This window comes from Empidonax traillii, unplaced genomic scaffold (genome assembly GCF_003031625.1).
Source record: "Empidonax traillii isolate 1590-97213 ecotype Southwest subspecies unplaced genomic scaffold, ASM303162v1 scaffold726:size354854, whole genome shotgun sequence".
In the NCBI taxonomy this organism is placed as follows: Eukaryota; Metazoa; Chordata; class Aves; order Passeriformes; family Tyrannidae; genus Empidonax; species Empidonax traillii.
In genome coordinates, this window is record NW_020955919.1 from 139,050 (window position 1) to 158,057 (window position 19,008).

General features: G+C 37.9%; 1 protein-coding gene across 10 annotated transcripts in view; it reads right to left on the bottom strand.

Moving 5' to 3' along the window:
• Positions 1–19,008, bottom strand: part of TAFA2 (TAFA chemokine like family member 2) — a 179,704-nt gene that overhangs the window by 47,823 nt on the left and 112,873 nt on the right. For all 10 annotated transcript variants that reach the window (XR_003573100.1, XR_003573098.1, XR_003573099.1 and 7 more), the window contains one exon: positions 8,531–8,637. Coding sequence is in view for 1 of the 10 variants with exons in the window: in XM_027900432.1 (XP_027756233.1) it covers positions 8,531–8,637 (107 nt within the window). In the remaining 9 variants the exon portion in view is untranslated. Of the gene's footprint in view, positions 1–8,530; positions 8,638–19,008 lie in introns of those variants that run through there.

Sequence of the window (19,008 nt, forward strand, 5' to 3'; positions counted from 1 at the left end):
TTCCCCTGCTCCTGTGGGGTCCCTGCCATGGGAGACAGCCCTTGATGGACCTCTCTGGCATGAATCCATACCACAAGAAGCAGTTCTTCCTGAAACTGCTGTCCTGTGGGTCACTCGTCCATGGGGTGCAGTCCTTCACAGATGAGCTGTACCAAGGTGGGTCCACACAGGGGCCACACGCCCTACTCAGGAAAAACCTGCTCCAGTGTGGGCTCCTCTCTCCATGGGCTGCAGGTCTCCAGCAGGACTCTGCTCCATCTTGGGCCTCCCATAGGATCACAGCCTCCTTCAGACATCCACCTGCTCCAGCACGGACTTCTCCATGGGCTGCAGGTGGGTCTCTGTGCCCCGATGGTCCTCCATGGGCTGCAGGAGCACAAGTGCTCCACCATGGTCTGCACCACAGGATGTAGGGCCTCAGCTCCGGTGCCTGGAGCACCTTCTCCGCCTCCTTTTGCACTGACTGCTGTGTCTACATTGTCATTCACACAATCTCACTCTGCTCTTCCCTGCTGGAATTTTCATCTGCACAACAACCTTCTGTTCTTAAATATGTTATCACAGAGGCATTACTATCACTCTTAATTGGCTCAGCCTTGGCCAGCAGCAGGAAGGTCATCCTGGAGCTGGCTGGTGTTGGCTCCTCTGGACAGGGGAAGATTCTAGCAGTTTCTAATAGAAGTCACCCCTGTAGCCTCCCCCTCAACCCCCGGTACCAAAACTCAACCACAGAAACCCACTATAAGCTGGCAGCACAGAGAAGAAATAGGCATAACTCTGCTATTGTGATGATTTCTGCACCGGTGTTCCAGTGAACCATCAGAACTACTGGCATCTTGGCAATCAGAGAAAATTATTTTCCTCTTTACCCTGGCAGAAGGCCAGGGAATATTATCTGCTGAATTCTAACAGATATGGTATTAACATTTTAGATTGCAGTGGCAGATACTGATATGAAAGTGTTTGACTGACTGTTCAATTTTATCCTCAAGCAAATGGCAATACTGGGATTGGGTTAGGATCCTGATATGACTGGAACTTTCAAATAATGCCCAAGCTAGATAAGAACATCTAATATCTTTCTTCCCTGTGTCTGCTAAAATAACTATTATCTTCTTTTGTTTCTATATTTAAACATTAATTACATTTAGAATTAAGTTAGTGAAAGTTGCACACAAAGCATTCTCATTTGAAAGAATCTATCTCTGGGCAAAACTTCCACAAGAGATAAGATTGTCCATCTTTGAGACAGCAAATATGACAAAAGAGTCTGATGAAGCAGGACTGACATTAACAATAGATGGGTGGATGTCTCCATCTAATATTTTTACAGACCCTGTTTACATCTTCCAGCTTCACCTGGCACCTCCTAAGGCATACACACACATCTCTGCATGCTTTCAAATTCCCTCATTTAAATCTTAGGTATTTTTCTTCTAATTTCAATAAAGAATCTGATAATATGCAAAACAACTCCTATATCTTTTGACAGGTCCACACAACCAAAAGGTGCACGTTAGACATACAGAATTTACCCACAGGGTCAGATCCCTCACCAAATGCTGTAGTAGAGGTACTTCAGAAAAGTGTGAACAGAGGGAAAAACAGTACTGTATCCGCTTACTATTTATATTAGGACCCATATCATGGAAGTAGGAGATCTGCACTTGGTGCCCTTTTTAGGTCAAAGGAGTCTATATCCTCTATTTCTACATTTTTAATGTTTTCTTCTACACAGTGTCAAATTCTCAACAGAAAGAAAAAATGTACATTCATACTAAACCCCTATAACTTCATGATGAAGGCACTTCTACAGAAAAACAAAGGTTTGAGTACTTCAGAGGTCTCCCATGTAGCAGTTAGTGCTGTTCTTATCCAGACACTGAGTCTCAAAATGCTGGGAATATAGATCTCAAACAATTATAGGCAAGTCCCTAATATTCCTGAATAAAGTAAACTAGACAGCAATATTTCACTGCAGTACATTGTAGGTATTTACCCAAGCTTCAGACCATTTTTGTCAGGAACCTGCACAGTCTTAATCCAGTAACAAGACATCAGAATAAGGAGTTGATACAGCCCTTCTGAATGACTGTAACCTCCAGTGCAACTCCGAGGAGGACAAGCAGCTGCTTATATTCTGCAATGTTCCAGCTAATATAATGGTAAAGAACTTTTGGTATGATTTTTCATACAAAATGCAAAGAGACCAAAGTCAGTCAGAAGTCTGTGGTGGACCTTTTCTTACAGAGTATCCTAAAACCTCAGCAGGACTAATAATTCAAAGATATTTTTTAAAAAAAATCGAAAAATTAGTGGTGCTAAGTAAAGATGAATAGAAATAAAAGAGCTTATAAAGAAATCTTCCCTTGGTGGGATGGATTCCCCCTTCCTAGCCTGCCCTCAGACCAGAACCCCTCAACACAATCACATCTGACTCCTTAAGCCCCTTTCACCTCAAAAGGTTCTTCAATCTCTTCAACAGTCATCTCAGCTCTGGAGGCTTTCTCCCAGACCACTTAAGATAGTTTCATGGGGTCTATAGCAGGCAGTCTTCACAAGAAGAACAATATCTTTTGCATTATTGCTTCATATTTAAACATACAGCAAACAGTAAATGAGGAGGAGAAATAAGCAGAATTAACCATCAATGCTCAGAAGCATTTCCACTCAGAAACATGGAAGTCTTTAGTAAACTTCAAGGTAAATTTACCCACATCCATAATATACAGTTGTTTTGATAATAAAGTTTTGCTCTGGGAGTTCAGGGATGGAAGTCAGTACTGGGATTTATACACTAACATCTCAACATGGAGGTATATATATATATAGCAAATAGTTACAAATAAATGACTAGATGAATATCAGTCAGTCAATAACTGTAAGGAAAAAGTTTGGCTAGGAGAAAATCTGTTGCAATAGCCAGAGGAACTATGGTATCTTTAAGGCATGATTCACAACACTAAGAGTTTGGAAAGCATTGCATGAGATTCACCAGCATGCCTAAAGCCCCTTACACTGTCCTAGTGATACAAAAGAACCACAAATACGAGGTTAGTGCAAATATGACATAAATGACCTATTAAACCATCTTAAAAGCTGTTCTTATCACCAATGAATTTCAGCCCTTGTGCATAAAACAGGCATGAGGGCATTGACGCAATGCATACACACAGCTTTTAAGAAAGTTCTATATTATCTCTCTACTGGGCAAATCAGTAAAAAAAATAAAAAAGCCCAGGGGTCAGGCAGAGCCTGTCATGTGCTGATTCAGTGCAATGTTAGCATTACTGCGCTTGCTAAGAGAGCCCCACTGAATGCTAGAAGCCAAAAGAACAAACTTACACCACCCCATCTGTTCATGAGGTTTTCCAGCCAAGCTCCAGAACCAGGTATACTACTGCCCACCCTGAACTATGACATCATATTTGATTAAACTTGTTCACTACTATGAGATTTCTTCCCCTGAAAAGTTACATTCTCAAAGATACGCACAGGGGGACATATGTTAGACTGCATGGAGACCTGTTTAAGGCTTGCCACCTTTTGGTCCATTTTCCTGGAAACATGACAAATTTGGCATAAGACTTAAAACGTCTTCCAGAGTAATCTAAAATTCTGATGTATCCAAAGAGAATAAGTTACCCAGGTGTTGAGGAATACACTCAGTGAGGGTAGCTCGGTGTGTAGCTGCAGTGCCACCTGGGAGCCCGAGCAAGAGGCTGTGAACTGTCGGCCCTTTGCATAACAGAGGGCAGGGGACTGGACACTGAGAAACAAAGAAAGAACCTAAGACCCAATACTATCATGCATCAGATTGTGAGAGTATAAAAATCCAGGGTTTCCTTTTTTCAGGGTCTGTCACCGGAGGCTCACACCTCGAGCTGTTATTCTGTTATTTCGGTATCGCACTGTAATAAACACAAGCCATAATTCATGTCAATAAAAGAATAAAAAAATGGATTGTAAAACTTAATTGCACCCCCATAAAGAGATAAGGCAGGTCAACAAGGTCATAAGCCATAAACCATCCCTGTTCTCCTAAAATTGAATTATAGTAGACTTAAGTTGAATCAATAAACTTTTTACGTGCCGTGTTGTCCAAGAATGTATGAATTATAGGGAAACTATCACTGTTATAGAGATAACAACTTAGTTTTAGTTGTGAAAATAAAAATAAATTAAATTCTTAACCTAGTATTGTGAAATGTATACGTATATGATGTAATGAATATGCATGAAATAGCTAGAATAAATGTAAGTCGAATGCTTTATCGGGCATGCAGAGATTTTGAAGTGAAGACTCCACTCTGTGTCCAGCATGCTGTTTGCTTTTTCCATATAGTAAATTCTTATTAGAAAACCTATCATAACTCGGGACATTGTTTCTCACGGCACCAAGATTAAATTATTTTAAGGATTGAGATGTCTGAGACTCTGCTACGGGAATCCCGGGTTTGAGGCAGTAAGGAAATCTTGTCTATCTGTGTGAGTGTGGTGTGTGTAGGGAGTCCAGCAGGGCAGCAGTCGGATCACTGGACCCACCTGCTGCTAAGTGGCTTCGGCTGCAGCTCAGCTGGGTTTCAGAACAGCTACTCCTCTGCAAGGAGAAACCAAGATTCATTGTCTCCTTGCAAATAAAAAGACATTCACTCAGACTTCTAATTTAGTGCAAATTCACAGACAAGTAGGAGCAGCAAACAATGGTTTAGATTATTTTAACTATATGATAGGTATCAGATGAATAAGTTAAGCTTCTGAGTGACATTTTTTAAAACGAAAATAAATTATCATCACTTTTTATCTATTAAGTCCAAAAATGTTCAACTACTTTATTTATCTACCTGGAGTGTTTTCTGGTTTCATAACAAGTTCCTTCTAGTATGTGAGCATTCATGATTAGTTATATTTTTAAATAACTTTTGTTTTCCCAAGGATTTAAAATTAATATAAATTGTATTGGTTTGTCTTTTAGAAATGTTAAACTATGCTTAGATTCAAAAAACCTCTTAATTTAGTAAGAATATTTTATTATCCATGTAAAAAAATTTAGTACTCACAAAAAAGCTCATAGAAATATAAATTTTGAAAAAAGTTTTTAGGTTTAGGGTAGAAATTGTGCGTCACAGTAGGCTCTTATCTGCAAAGGAGTGCTTGTCATGGGCTATCGGTATATTTCTTTCTCAAAAGGACCAGTCCAACACTTGAAGCCTTAAACAAGGGCTATGATATAATAGTCACCAAATCAATTCGTGCTCTCCGTGACAGTAATAGCAAACAGGAAGTGATGCTGAACTGATGCCTGCCTGACATATGTGCCAGCGCACACTGTATGTTTGCACAGGTTTGTTTTCCAAGGGCTAGCAATGAGTAGGAGGATCAGGATCATTTTTTTATCAGTTTTTAGACTTATAATCTTGACAACATCATTTTGGAGATGGATATAACTCTCTTCTCATACATAGCTACTGCAGCACAAATGGATCTGGTACTGCGAGCTGACTCATGTGTGCGTGTGCTTGAGTGAGACACCCATCACCTCCTATCAGGGTCCCCAGCAAAACGAAAAAGAAAAAGCAGTGTTACTGGGGTTTTTTTTACAGAAGATAGGATAAACAGAATGTGAGTATGTGCACAGACAGGAATTATGCAAGAGAACCCATAATCCTCTATGCAGAAAAAAAGTGAGGTTAGGGATGTTTTAGACACTGAGTGTTTATCTTCTTTAGCTCTTGGACTTTTGGTTCAGAATGATGAAACTTCAACAATCAGCCTAGGTATTGGAAGCAGAAGTGTCTTCAAATCAGACTTTTCAAGAAAAAGAAGGATGGATTTGGCACCCACATCACACTGAAAAGATGTAATCTGAAATCCTAGTTTGTAGCCCTGATGGGTTTTCAACTGGACCTCAGAGCCTGGTTCCCTATGCCATGCTTCGGCCACTGGTTTCCTTGCTGCTCACTTGGGAGTTCTCATTTGTGCCATATCCCTGAAATAAGTGCAACAAGCCTAGAGATAGCCTGTCAGAGTCATCTGTCTATATTCTTCCTGAAGTCTGCCTGGAGAGCAGAATGCTCATTAAACAATTTTTCAAGCACGGATTATATTTTTCTTCTTTTTCTTTTCTTTTACAATTGCCTTCTGAAAAAGAGATGAGTTTGAGAGTTACTGCAACTAGTGTCTAATATGAGCAAGTCAATCGGAAAGTAAAGATTTTTTTTAAATGCAGATTATTGATTTTTGAAATTGTAGGGGCTTCTTCAAAGTCATTGGGGTTTGTCATGTCAATATGTTAGGAAGGACTTCTAAAAATGAAGATTAATGATGTTAGGGATAATTCCCACTGAAGAAACTCACACATTTCTCAGTATTTGGAGAATACTGGTGAACACAGTCAAGTTCTCCTTGAATGTACCTTAGCTCTGTTTCTGCCATGAGAGTAGGGGGAAGATTTTCTATAACATGACAGAAAGTTAAACTTCCAGTATCTTTGGAAATCAGTGGTATTTGAGCTACATAGTTCTGATTTGTGCTTTTTAAAAAATTCCCCATATACAGTGAGTGTAGCTGATTTACTAATTCCACAAGCCAAAATATTTGGCTAAAAAAATCTGAATATTTTTTCTTTCCAAAAGAAACTGAACATTTTCAATAGTTGTTTTTCAAAACTAAATATGCAAGTCATGCTTCTTACTATTAATTTTTTCCTTCAAGGTTTGTTCATATATTTTGTTAAAAGCATGAAAAATTACAAATTAAAGAAAAATAAGCGTTTTGTTAACTTGCAGGAATGTTAAGAAATCCCTATAGCTAATAATCTGATTTTGCAGGTGGTCTCAGGCACATATCTATTTTTTTATCCAAAAAGATCAAGTTAAATATTTCTTAAGTTATTTCTGTTCTAAAGCTGAGGCTTAAATGCTAACTACTGTCCGGAAAATTAGTAGTATAGTTCTGCTGGGGTTTCCCTCGCACAGAAAAGCTAAAATTGGTGGTGGATCATTCTATTCTCAAATTATAAAGCACTAATTCCTCAAATAGTCCTTAGGATCATAATTTGTTTCTCTGAAATACTTGGTGATAGGTTTTACTCATCAGTTTTTCAAAAAGAGTCACAAGCATACTTTGGAAAAGTTTAAATTTAATTGAAGCAAACACAGCTTTTGTATGAAACCAAAATGGCCTGTATATGGTTTTTTTGATTTTTAAAGAAAGATAATCAAAGACAAAGAATTCACAATCCAGGCTAGGATATCTTGCCTCTTTTCCAATAGGCAACTAAACTGGGAAGCAACAGCACAAATCCATATTCCAGTTTGGAGAGGAAACAAAGGGTGAGGAAAGGGTGTCAGCACAGTTGTTATCTGGCTGATATCCATCTTCAGTGGCCTGCAGGACCACAAAACCCAGAATCTGTTTTGTCTGCAGTCAAATTACAACTTGCACAAGACTTTGCAGAAAGTGTCTCTGCAACCTGAAGTCCTTAATCATTGAGGTATTTTGAAGAAAGATGTCCTCACACAACAGAAAAATATCCAGGAGCTTGATACATAAAAAATACCTGCTCATGAAATCCTATAATCAGAGTGAACATTAAAAAATGTACACAAACACAGAGAAATTCACTGGCTCGTGTTTTTTGAATCCTTTTCCTGGATTTAACTCCTTAGGTCTTGGTACTGTTCATGTCCCATCCTTACTTTAGCCAAGTTATTAGAGTTTATTCCTGTCTTGTATAAGCAGATAGACACTATATGATGATGATGATGATGAGAAATGGAGTTCAAAATCATATTATACTGCAGATCACATTTCAAGTTATATTAGCCTGTAAGAAGACATTAGTATGCAAATTCGAAGAGCTCACTCCTTGCATAGGATTTACAGAAACACACACACGCAAAAAGAGACCTTTTTACAAGTTTCTATAAACCATCACATCTTATGTTGGTATGTATACATATTACAGGCTGGAATGATCAAGAGGAAAGGAATCTCACATTGTCACAGGCTATCAGAGCTCCTGGGTCAGTGTTAGGAGTGAAGCATAGAAGTCAGACAACACTGCAAAGCAGTGGTCTTTTTTTGGTGATGAAACCATCACATTCAGCACTCACTATCCATGAAGTTAACCTTGACATATAACTGCACACAGTTGCATCACAAATGTTACTAAAAATTGTTTCTTTCTAGGGTTCATTCCAGGAATTCATTTGCAGCACACATATCTGCTAGCTAATTTTATGAGATTTTACTTTACCACCCTTTTTTTAGTATATTTTCAACTGTACCATCATTACAAAATTACCTGAAGTCAGAGAACACTGAAAATAGCAGCGAGGTACTTCAATTCTCAATAAATTAATAAAAGTCTATCTACTGAGAACTCTCATTCATTGGTATTGATTAGTGAACCAATATCAGAAGACACACATTTAAGTGAAAAAGGTCACACAGACCAGCCACTTCTGAATTTGTTGACAGAGTCCACAGATATAAGAGTATAATAGAACATAAAAAAATTTCTTACCTTTATGATGATTTGCCCCAGAAGCTAATTTCCCCCACAGGGTTACAACAAATATTATTATTAGCAGTTTTCCTTTTGTTGCTTTCTGTAAGTATCTCTTATTCATCCTGAAAACAAACATACATAAAAATAAATATTACCTTAAGATTTTTTTAAAAGACAATTTTGGCTTAATTCAGGGAGAACTGACTATGTTTTTATAAGTGTCTGGCTGACAACCCTCAAGTTTTAAATTCTGTTTAGCCCTAAATGAGGTACACCAAATAGAGCAGCAGTATAACTTTCCTCACTGGTCTGCCAGCATTCCTCCACCCTGATCAGTACTGAGCAAATTCAACATCATCATCGTCTTTTCTTGCAAGGCACAAGCATTGTTCATAACCACAGTGGACTCCAAGGCTGGCAGTAAGGATGAATGGATGCAGCTATGAGCAGGTTTGATAAACAGAACAGTTTCACTACTGTGTCTGGGGCCAGTCACGGTCAGTGTGGTTCTATGGTTCTTTCTGACCACTCCGTGGTCTTTTTAGCTTTTGGGATTGCAGGTCTTTTTGACTTGTGCCCACAAGCAATAAGGCACTAACAGATTTGATTAGACCTCTAGCACATGTGCCAATCCTCCCGCAGACAAATCGTGTTGGGAAGACATGAGTAGTTTGGAAACATGAACTCAAGCAGGGCAGATTCACTAACCTCTCTCCTGTGTACCTTAGGGTAATGAAAGATTTACTGCACCAAGAGAAACTGCACACAACTCCCCTCATCTTGCTCAATGATGTTTTCACTGTGACAGCAAGCCAACATGGTGGTTTAAGCACAAGATAACACATGACTTTACTATCTTTCAGTAACTTCCTCCAAAGTCAAAATTCCCTCCCACCTGCCGAAAAGACAAGTTCAGGAATGTAGGTTCCAGTGCTTAAAGATTACAGCTGAGCAGAGAATGGCAAGAGGTATAATAATGAATCCCTCTCACTTCATTCTCTGTAGAAGAACCCTAGGGAGCTGGCTAAGAAACAGCTCTGCACAATGATCATGTTTCTGCTGATAGCTCAACAGGACAATGATGCCTATTTCAAATCACTTATACTAGAAAAGCTGCAAATTTGATCACTTGAACAAAATTGTTGCTGTGGAACTAGGTTGCCTTTCTGAGTAGAAAAAATGCATTGCTTCAGTATGGTTGCACATTTGTTTCCTATTACATTCATAAGAAACCAAAAGGAATTTAAGCGCATCTCTTTTGCTCTATTCATGAACAATGCTGTCTTGGGCAACCACAACTCTGTGAAATGCAGACTGCTCTAATACAGAATTAACCAGTAATGTGTTCAAAGTCCCAAATAATTTTCCATTACTTTAAAACAATTCCTTTCCTCTGAACAAATTTCTTTCTAATAGAACACCATGTGCTGATAAGGTAATACACATGCCACAACTCCAATCATGATTTTCAGGCTTGAAACCAGACCACTTCCCCAAAATCTGCCAATCTTGCTCTCCAGGAGATTGATGAGATCTTGTTAAGCACCTCTAAGTTTCCACAGGCTCTGTGCAAGAAAACACAATTGCTCGAATTAAGAACCCACTGAAAAGTGCACCAAACCCTTTTAAACCTGAATTCAAAGCAACAAAGAACTCAGCATCCTTTGATAGAAGTAACACATCTACAGTGTGTTTCCTAGAGGTTCAGATAGCAAAAGGAGAGAGGAGCACGCAAGTACTCTAGTAGGATGGTGCATGTGCTTCTGAAAGCCTGACTGATTAAGAACCACAGGGGAAGTCATAGTGTGCTGTGAACCACACCAAGCTCTGCCGTCTTGCACTGATTCCAGTGACTTTGGAGTGTAAACTGCATATTCATCATCAGCTCCAAGTTTATGAAACACTCAAAGCTAAAGGGAAATACATTATTTTGCACTATAAATAAGAACAAAAATAAAATGAAATTGGAATGCATATTCAGCATATGCTCTTTCACAGCTATCTCTGTGAAAAGAATATGAATTAACTCTTTCACTCTGGATTCTCATACTGCACCTGTTATGCTGCTGGTTCCAAGTCATCTCTCATTAAAATCAAATCTTTCTTCCTCACCTACATAGCACTGCTCAAAACCCAGTGGGACTTGCACCATTAAAGCAAGGTTGACTCTAATACAGTTTCTTCCTCTATTCTGCTGATGCCAGATTCACTCACTGTGTTGTGAGACTGGCAGCAAATGCACACCAGAAAATGCAAAATGCATAAGGAAAAATAGGAGCAACAAGGGAAAGAGAGAAAACCAACCTGTCTGCCTGTGAACAGCAGCCCCTCAGGATGGATGGCAGAGAGAAGATAGAAAGTTTTGCACACAGCCCAGCGCACCCAAGAGGAGTAAGCCAGTACTGAGAGAGAATAAACTGTTTTCTGCAAAGTAAGGGAAGGGTTTCAGCTTTAATATAGAAAATCTGAACTCAATGTCATTGCAAGGTTTTCCAATCATTGTAAAAACAACACATCGTTTTTGTACCACAAGCCTATTACATTATTCTGCACTAGTTATTTATGGTATTCACCTTTAGGAGGACAAAAATCTGAACTTTTTCTAATAGTAGTCCCGTAAAAGGCATAATTAACAGAAAAGTCAGTGCAAGTAGCAGTTCTAGCTTGAGACTAATGGTTCAGAGGCCATCAGCAGAAGAAAAAAAAAAAATCTTAGGAGATAAAGCATTCATAACATACTCAAACAGAAAAAGTTAGAAGATTATGTTAAGCTTCAAACTAACTATGCTGCCTAGACCTAGACCTGTGGTTGTGTGCATTGTCTGCTCACAGTGGTCAATCCAAGGACAGACGAGAGGCTGCATAAGCACAAACAAGGTATGAAGCACCCTGTTCCCAGCAGTCCTGCTGCATACAAGGGCCACACTGTAGCAATACAGCCCTAGAAATAAAAAATGAAGGGTTTGTACTACAAGAAGCTGAGTAGTTGGTATGCATGCACTTCATCAGCAAAGCAGGTCAACAGTTAATAATGAAGGAGAGGTCATAAGATATGCTCAGTATCTGAGTGCATGCATTATCACCTGGGCTCAGAAACTCTGATGCTGGTTATTTTTTGTGCATTTGCAAAACAGTCCATATATATATGTAGCACTGAGAAGGCACCGGAGCTAGATATCATTTGACCTCAGCTCTGAATCGTAACTATTGGCCTCTTGCAACCCTGATCCATGTCAAGCAAGTGCATCCAGGAAATAAAATTGAGTCCATTACAGTACTGTTATTACGCTAACATAACTGGCTGTGTAAGAATAAATGAGCTCTAAAATGAGGTCTACTGTTGCTAAAGGTGATGTAGAGCTCCACAGACAAACTGTAACTATTAACCTGAGTGGTTTTCTCTTTGAGACATTTTTGTCTTCTATTTTTTCTTTGTTTCTGCAGAACATCTCCCTCTCTATGATCCATACAGCCTTCAATAATGCCACATAAGCCAAAGATGATCAAAACAGAGAACAGTCATGCTATAGAAACACCTACATTTAAAAATCCATTTTACACAAAAATACAAGCTTTATGTGCAACAAAAATTTCCTTCCATTTCAAACCCCAGCATATTAGAAATAAACCCAAGGTATTCTCAGCACTTTCACACAGAAGAGGACATGAAAGGTTGCAGTGTTTGAGTTCAATTTTCAATGTGCTTTGAGACAAGGAAAAAAGAAAGATAGCTCCTTTTCTGGTTCAGGGATCCATTCAAAATATAACAAAAAGATGTCACCCACATAATTCAAACAGGCAGTGGCTGTGTGAGATGACTCTGCTGTGCCCAGCTCTTCACTAACACTATAACAAAAGGAATAAATCCATAGGATCTGTTGCTTTTCCTCCCTAAGATTCCTTTTCCCTGAAGCACACTTCATGAGACCATCACCAATCTGTATCCTGTACTCAAGAATAGACTGTGTTGGTGATTAGTGACAAAACACTGTAGGAACTTTTTTCTCAGGGTGAAACCACAACTGATCCTGCAGAGAAGGTTCACAAGCTGCCATGTCAGCAGAAATCCTTTGCCCCGGCCTCTGTGGCTCAAGAGCAGTAAACTGTGAATATACTCCTAGGTTGCACAAGTTCTCTTTGTCACTACTCCACCTCACTCTCAGCTCCCTCTCAACAGCAGATGTGATCCAACCATTGGGCTATACTGAAAATACCATACACAGATGTGTATTTTCAATGTAGCATCTGCAATCTTTTGAGTTTCTACTTTCTTCCCTCTTTGCTTCTGGGCTTGAGATCAGCCACCTTTGCAACAGTTCAGAATTAGAGAAGAATCATCTTGTATGGCCAGGGCTAAATTGCCTTGCTTTCTGATTTTAGGTGAAATACAAACACATGTAATCTTTATTGTTGAGGAGAAAAAAAACCTGTAAGGAAATACTAACTTTCATTTTTCCTTTAAAATATTAAATACAAATAAAATTTTCATCTGTTTCCTAGGAGTAAGTCCGTTTTTCTCGGTTGCTCCTTATCTTTCTTTTCTTTACAAACATGAGCTTCTGTGAAGCTGTTCAAAATTCATTCTTTCCTGCTTTACATATGTGGAAACTTTCATTGTTTCCATTACAGTTAAGTCAGTAAGATCCATTTTCCTTTTGCAAACACATACATCCTGTGAATGCAAATGTTCATAAAGAGACACAGAAGCCTATTTCCTACTGAATCATGACAAAACACTTGAGACAAAAACCTGATAGAAAATTAGTCCCACATCCTCTTACTTTTCTTTTTATGACAAATATTTTATTTGCTACTTCAGAGAAAGCCTAAATGAGTAGTAGAAATCACTTGAGACCCCAAGTCTCATGTACAGAAATAATGCAGCCAGTTAAATTATGTTCTGCACTGTGTTGAATCTTACATTAGTTATTAGTGTGTTAGTTTCTACATCCCACACAATGCAGGTATTTGCAGTTTTATTTAGCCTATCCTATGTAGGCTAGTGCATATTAAAAATGCCCCTCTGGTGAATAAGGTCACTTTGTAAAAGTAACACCAACGCGACCCCTGTGCATTTGCATACATATAAATTCCCTCTGTGATATTCCTGTCATGTTTGCTCAGTGAACAAGTAATTTGCCACTCTCATTACTTCAGAGGCAAGGTAGCTTGTGAAAATCAATCTCCTTTCTGCTTCATACATCACAACCTGTAACAGACACAAAAACAAGTTCACTCTTTGAAGCTGAGGGACAAACATGGACCTGTTCTCACAAACTACTTTCTTTGATCAAGGTTGGCAAGGAAAGAAAGACAATAGGCATTTGGCCTAGCAAAGCATGCCAACCTCAGGTAGAAGACACATAGGAAATCTCTGCATGCAAAGCAAAAGGGGGTAGTTTTGTTTGTTTGGGTTTTTCCGTTGTGGTTGGGTTGGGTTTTTTTCAAAAATTGTTGTTTTCTAATGTGGATCTTTCAATAGTCAGAATAAGTAGCCATAGAGAGCTTAGTCCCACTACTGAGAAATATTCAGAAACAGTTAAAGCAACGTAGGCAGACCAGTACAGTAATGTTGCCACTGTTCCTTTCAGCTGAAGTTTAACAGTGGAAGCAGATTGAAGAATTTTAGGCTTTAATGCTATAAAGAGGGCTTTTGAAAGGCTACTGCACTAAGACTTAAGACACTGAGGCAAATGAAATCTTCTTGCCAAAAGTATTTAAGCATATGATTGATATGCATGCCCACACTTGTCTTCTATTTAAATCAGTGTAACTTAAGCACATACTTAAATTTTAGCACTTGCTTTCCCAGAAATATATGTACACAACATGAGTTCTTGAAAACTGACTACTGAGTAAGCTTTTATAAGAGACAGTTTCAAGAAAAGAAAATGTCTCAAGTATCTGGAAAATAAAAAGTTATGGAATATATGAAAACATGCAATAAACTAAAAAACATTCTTCTTTACATACGTCAATTATTTTCCCGGTAGAGGGAAACTGTAGACAGATGCACATGCCAGGTAATTACATTTGCCAACAGTCTCGTAGCACTTGGATGTGAAATTTACATATATATTATTGTTTCCAGAATCTGATAAGCATGAATGCTCAAATTATCAGAGCTATAAAATATACTTAAGCCACCTAGCTGCATTCCATCTCCCAGCTAGAAACACTGAGAGATGATGGAGAAAACTTATTTCTTCCAAAAGGGTATGTATGGTTGTGATGATATCACCTTGAAAACTTATATGATACTGATAAATGGTCTTCCCTCTAAACTGCCATCAGTGTTAATCTCCCATTTCCAGATTAACCCAGTTCTTTGTAGACACAGTTGATTGTAATTTTCACTTCCATTAATTTTCCAATGCAACACCTAACTGAAAGCAATAAAGAAAGCAAAGAAAGAGTACAGAAGAAATGCACAGCCCTCCTAGCCAGCTTCAACTAAAACAATACAGATTTAACTGTGTATATATTAAATTTCTTTCTTGGTCATTTCATTAAGACCAACAAGAGAGTGTTCACCTGAAGAACATTGATGCTGACATGTTACTCAGTACAGAGAAAGAAAATGTCATGAATTTTGGGGGGAGTTAGATTCTATACTTCTATGTATTTAAGAAAATATAAAACTAACAGTAATAATCTAGCATTAGACCTACACATGCCATTCATTGTGGTTTTAAGTGCTAACATAAAACATTACATATTTAAATATTTAAGAATATTTAAACATCCAAGAAATTCTATTATCTATAATCTACCAGTGATGTCCTACACACTTGTGAAATAAATTTTGACTGTTAAGTATTCAGTATTAGAGGGTACTTAGGTTTCAAGTCTCATCATTCCCTCTGATATTATTATGCCACTTTGAGATATTTCTCCCACCAGTTTCTATGCTTAAGGGAGCTTTAAATTGCAGGGGGTACTAGCTGTTCACTTAATCATCACGGCAGCAGTATTTGCTTATATCTTACATGTGATCCTCCTGCATATGATTATTTTCTTTATTCATATCTTACTGACCAATCAAAAGCTTAACTGAAAAAAAGGATAACTGTGCAGTGGGCTTTGAACAAAAAGTCTCACTGAGACCTGAATTACTAGGTGTACTGTGATTTCATGAAGGCCACTGTGGTGGCAGAAATAAACCTCCAAATCCATCAAGGCACAGGAAGCATCAAATATTAGCGGAGAATGGCAGCTGAAGTGCCCATATTTAATAGCAAGGATGAAAATTATCTGGACAAGTGTAAGACTAATATTCTGACCTCTTCAGTTTGCAAGAGCTTTGAAGGCTTTGAAGAAAAAAGATAAATTATAGACAGGGAAGTAAATAGAACATAAGATAAAATGTAGCAGTGTTACCAAGGGTAGCTTGTGCCAGACTAACTTGACAGATTTTTTGATAACTGAATTTCCAGACGAAGAAATGAAGTAGATATAATTTGTCTGGATTTAGATAAAGCATTTTCTGCTCAGCAGAGGTATGCCCACACAGGTACATGAAGAAAATCTGAATCTTCATAGAAAAGTAAAATGGCTTTTCTCTCTATACACAGGGTTATATCAAATATTAGTGGGGTTTTGGCCCTGTTATGTTCTCTAATCTTTTGCATAGACTATAATAACTAATGCTATCTTGAGAATCATCCAATATGCCATACAATTTCGACTCTCAGTCTGTACTCCCTTGACAGTGTTCTGAAACAGTAAGAAATTATTAATACCAGCTCAGACTGGGAAAAAAAAAAAAAATTACAGTATTCCTGTGATGGCTTGCTAGGAATGAATTCAAGTCAGGTCAGGATTTGCCTAGTGATAGGTAAAGTATCTACATAGCACCCAGTCTTCATTCAAAAATCAAATTGATTTCTAACTCCCTTTTCAAATATCCTCTTTTGAAGGGTAGCAGCAGCTATCTAAGAGTCATATAGACCTATTTTCATCCAAGAAATAATTCAAGAAATAATGCACTCTCTCCTTGGCATGTACTATGCCAGCCTTGCCATGGTATTTTAATATGGCCAGGAGCTCATTCAATAGCCAGTCATAACCAGTACTTCTCAAAAGTCTATACACAGCTTCCTGCTGCATGGTATGTAGCTTGAAATTTGTAGGTAGAGTACAACAGGAGAAGAAATGACAAAACGAATCAATAAATAGTGTGTTGGTCCTCTAGTGCCCTGAATCAGAGACTCTTACAAGGTGCATTTATGCTGGCATTTCAGTTTGGGGCTGATCTTCCCTTTTCAAACAAATGTTCATGTTGTCTCCATTTATTATGATCTGGATCACATCAGAGAATGATTCTGGAATGATTCACAGCAAATTAATTGCTTTTAGATGAAAATAAAACAGAAGATAAGTCCAAGAGTGCATTTAATGCACTCCAAAAGTTTAGGGATGCTAGGGACAAGGGCTAGTGAAAAACAACCTTCTTCTCCACTAAATTAATATAATGTGGACATCATGCCCTCAGCAACAGCAGTTTGAGTCTACAAAATCACTTCTGTAGGGATAAACTGTTTGCTAATGTAGATGCAGCCCTATAATCTCATGAGGAAGGAGATAATTATTATAATTATTTTATACTTGAATAAGATGTCTTTTTGGTTGTGATTAATCTGAAAAGCCTTTTCAGATCCTCAGCAAACCTCAATGGCATGTTAAAAGGGACCTGTCACTCAGGAGGCCCTCAAACAAGTTTGGATCTGCACTTTAGGGCTATTATTCCCACTGTGACACCACAGCAAAGGGAGAAGACAGCTTATGTACCAAAGTCAGGGAACAGCTACCTGCAGTACATCCCCCTAATTTAGAGCATAGAGTACAGAATAAATTACTTCAAATTACCAATTGAATTGTTCCTTTTTGTGAAAAGTAAAAACCTTGTCTTTCAGCGTAGAAATTTTTTTTCCATCTTTTTTTTCACAGTGAGTATGGCCTAATCTACAAGCAACTCCACTGTTGAAGGAAAATATAACTAATAGTAAAACCATCAAACTGGATTCTTTACTGGCTCCGTACCTGCCATTCTCAGCCACCGGATTATTGTCAGTTTTTCCCTGTGTCTGGTAGCCAAGCTGCCAATAACAACACTTCTGAGATGAGTAGGTTGACCCTTTTAGGTGAATAACACAAAATTACAGGCCAAAAGGAAAAGCCTAAGAAATTGCTGACTGGCAGTGGGACAGGCACTGGCCAGCAAAGACCTGCCCTGATCACTCCACTAATACTTATTTGGCCCAGAAAATCCTCAGATATTACCATATTTACAAAAGGTTTAACTATTTAAAAAAAAATTCTGCATTTGCATTCTTATGCATGCTTAGAGGAACAAAAAAAATTTATTCACTTTCATTTGTGTATGATTATTAAAGAGGGCTACATTTTAGTATACTTGCATAACAATTGCATTAACAGTACCAGTATTAGACACAAAGGTATTTAGAATTTCATGTATCTTGTTTCTAAATAAGGGGTTACAGCCAGCATTTGTAGTATTTATGATTAAAGAGAGGCCTTTTCTTTTTGGCCCCATTCTTCATTTTATAATAATTAATTGGAATTGCCTTGGAACTTGACCAAGTAATGCCTGTTTTGCTACCAGTAACAATCTAAATTTGGCAACATAAAAGAACAGTACAGTCCACTACGATTATTTAAGTGTTGTCTTAGAAAGGTTTTTTATGTGTCTCTTATTTTAAGAGAGCATTCTAACTCTCTAAATGTGCAAGACTTGAAAGGGTTATTTAGGTAAGAAATAGAATTAGCTACTACAACATAGGAAGGGCCATAAATGAAAGACAACAGAAAATTACCCAAACTTCTAAAGATAAATGGTGAGATAGAAGAGTTTAGAATGATGTTTCAATGAAATCATGACTTAATTTTAATAAAGGAACATTACAAGAGCACAGATACAACACAGTACATACACCACTTTCTAAGAAAAAAAAAATATTTCCATAACATTTCAGTCATAAATATAGATATTCCACTGCCATCGCCATCAAAGGAAATGATTATGTGTTTGCCAGACTTGCAGGAAACTATATGCATAATACTGAGATCAGCAGTTCATTATATGCTGCTTTAATTTTGGAAAATCACCACAGCTTTCGTAATTGGAAAAGAAAAAACACAGTCTAAGTTGACATGTACTTCCTTCTGCATCAGTTAGTTTTATTTCATTTTAACAGCTACCTGCCTTGCGCTTCCCACAATCCATCCCAATAAAAGGTGAAAACTCTTCCTACAACACCCCAGCAAGAAAGGATGTTTTCTGGTTTTGTATTTCTCCTTGCATAATTTGCAGTTGTTATTGCTAACAATGGACCTCCAATTCAGTGCCCTGTTGCACAGTGAAGTAAGAACAGTGTTTCTCTCAGTCTTTGATAATTCACGTTTCTCTAAAAGCTCCCAAAGACCAATAATTAGACAAGAACTTCAATTTTAATTACCCTTCAGAGTTTCAT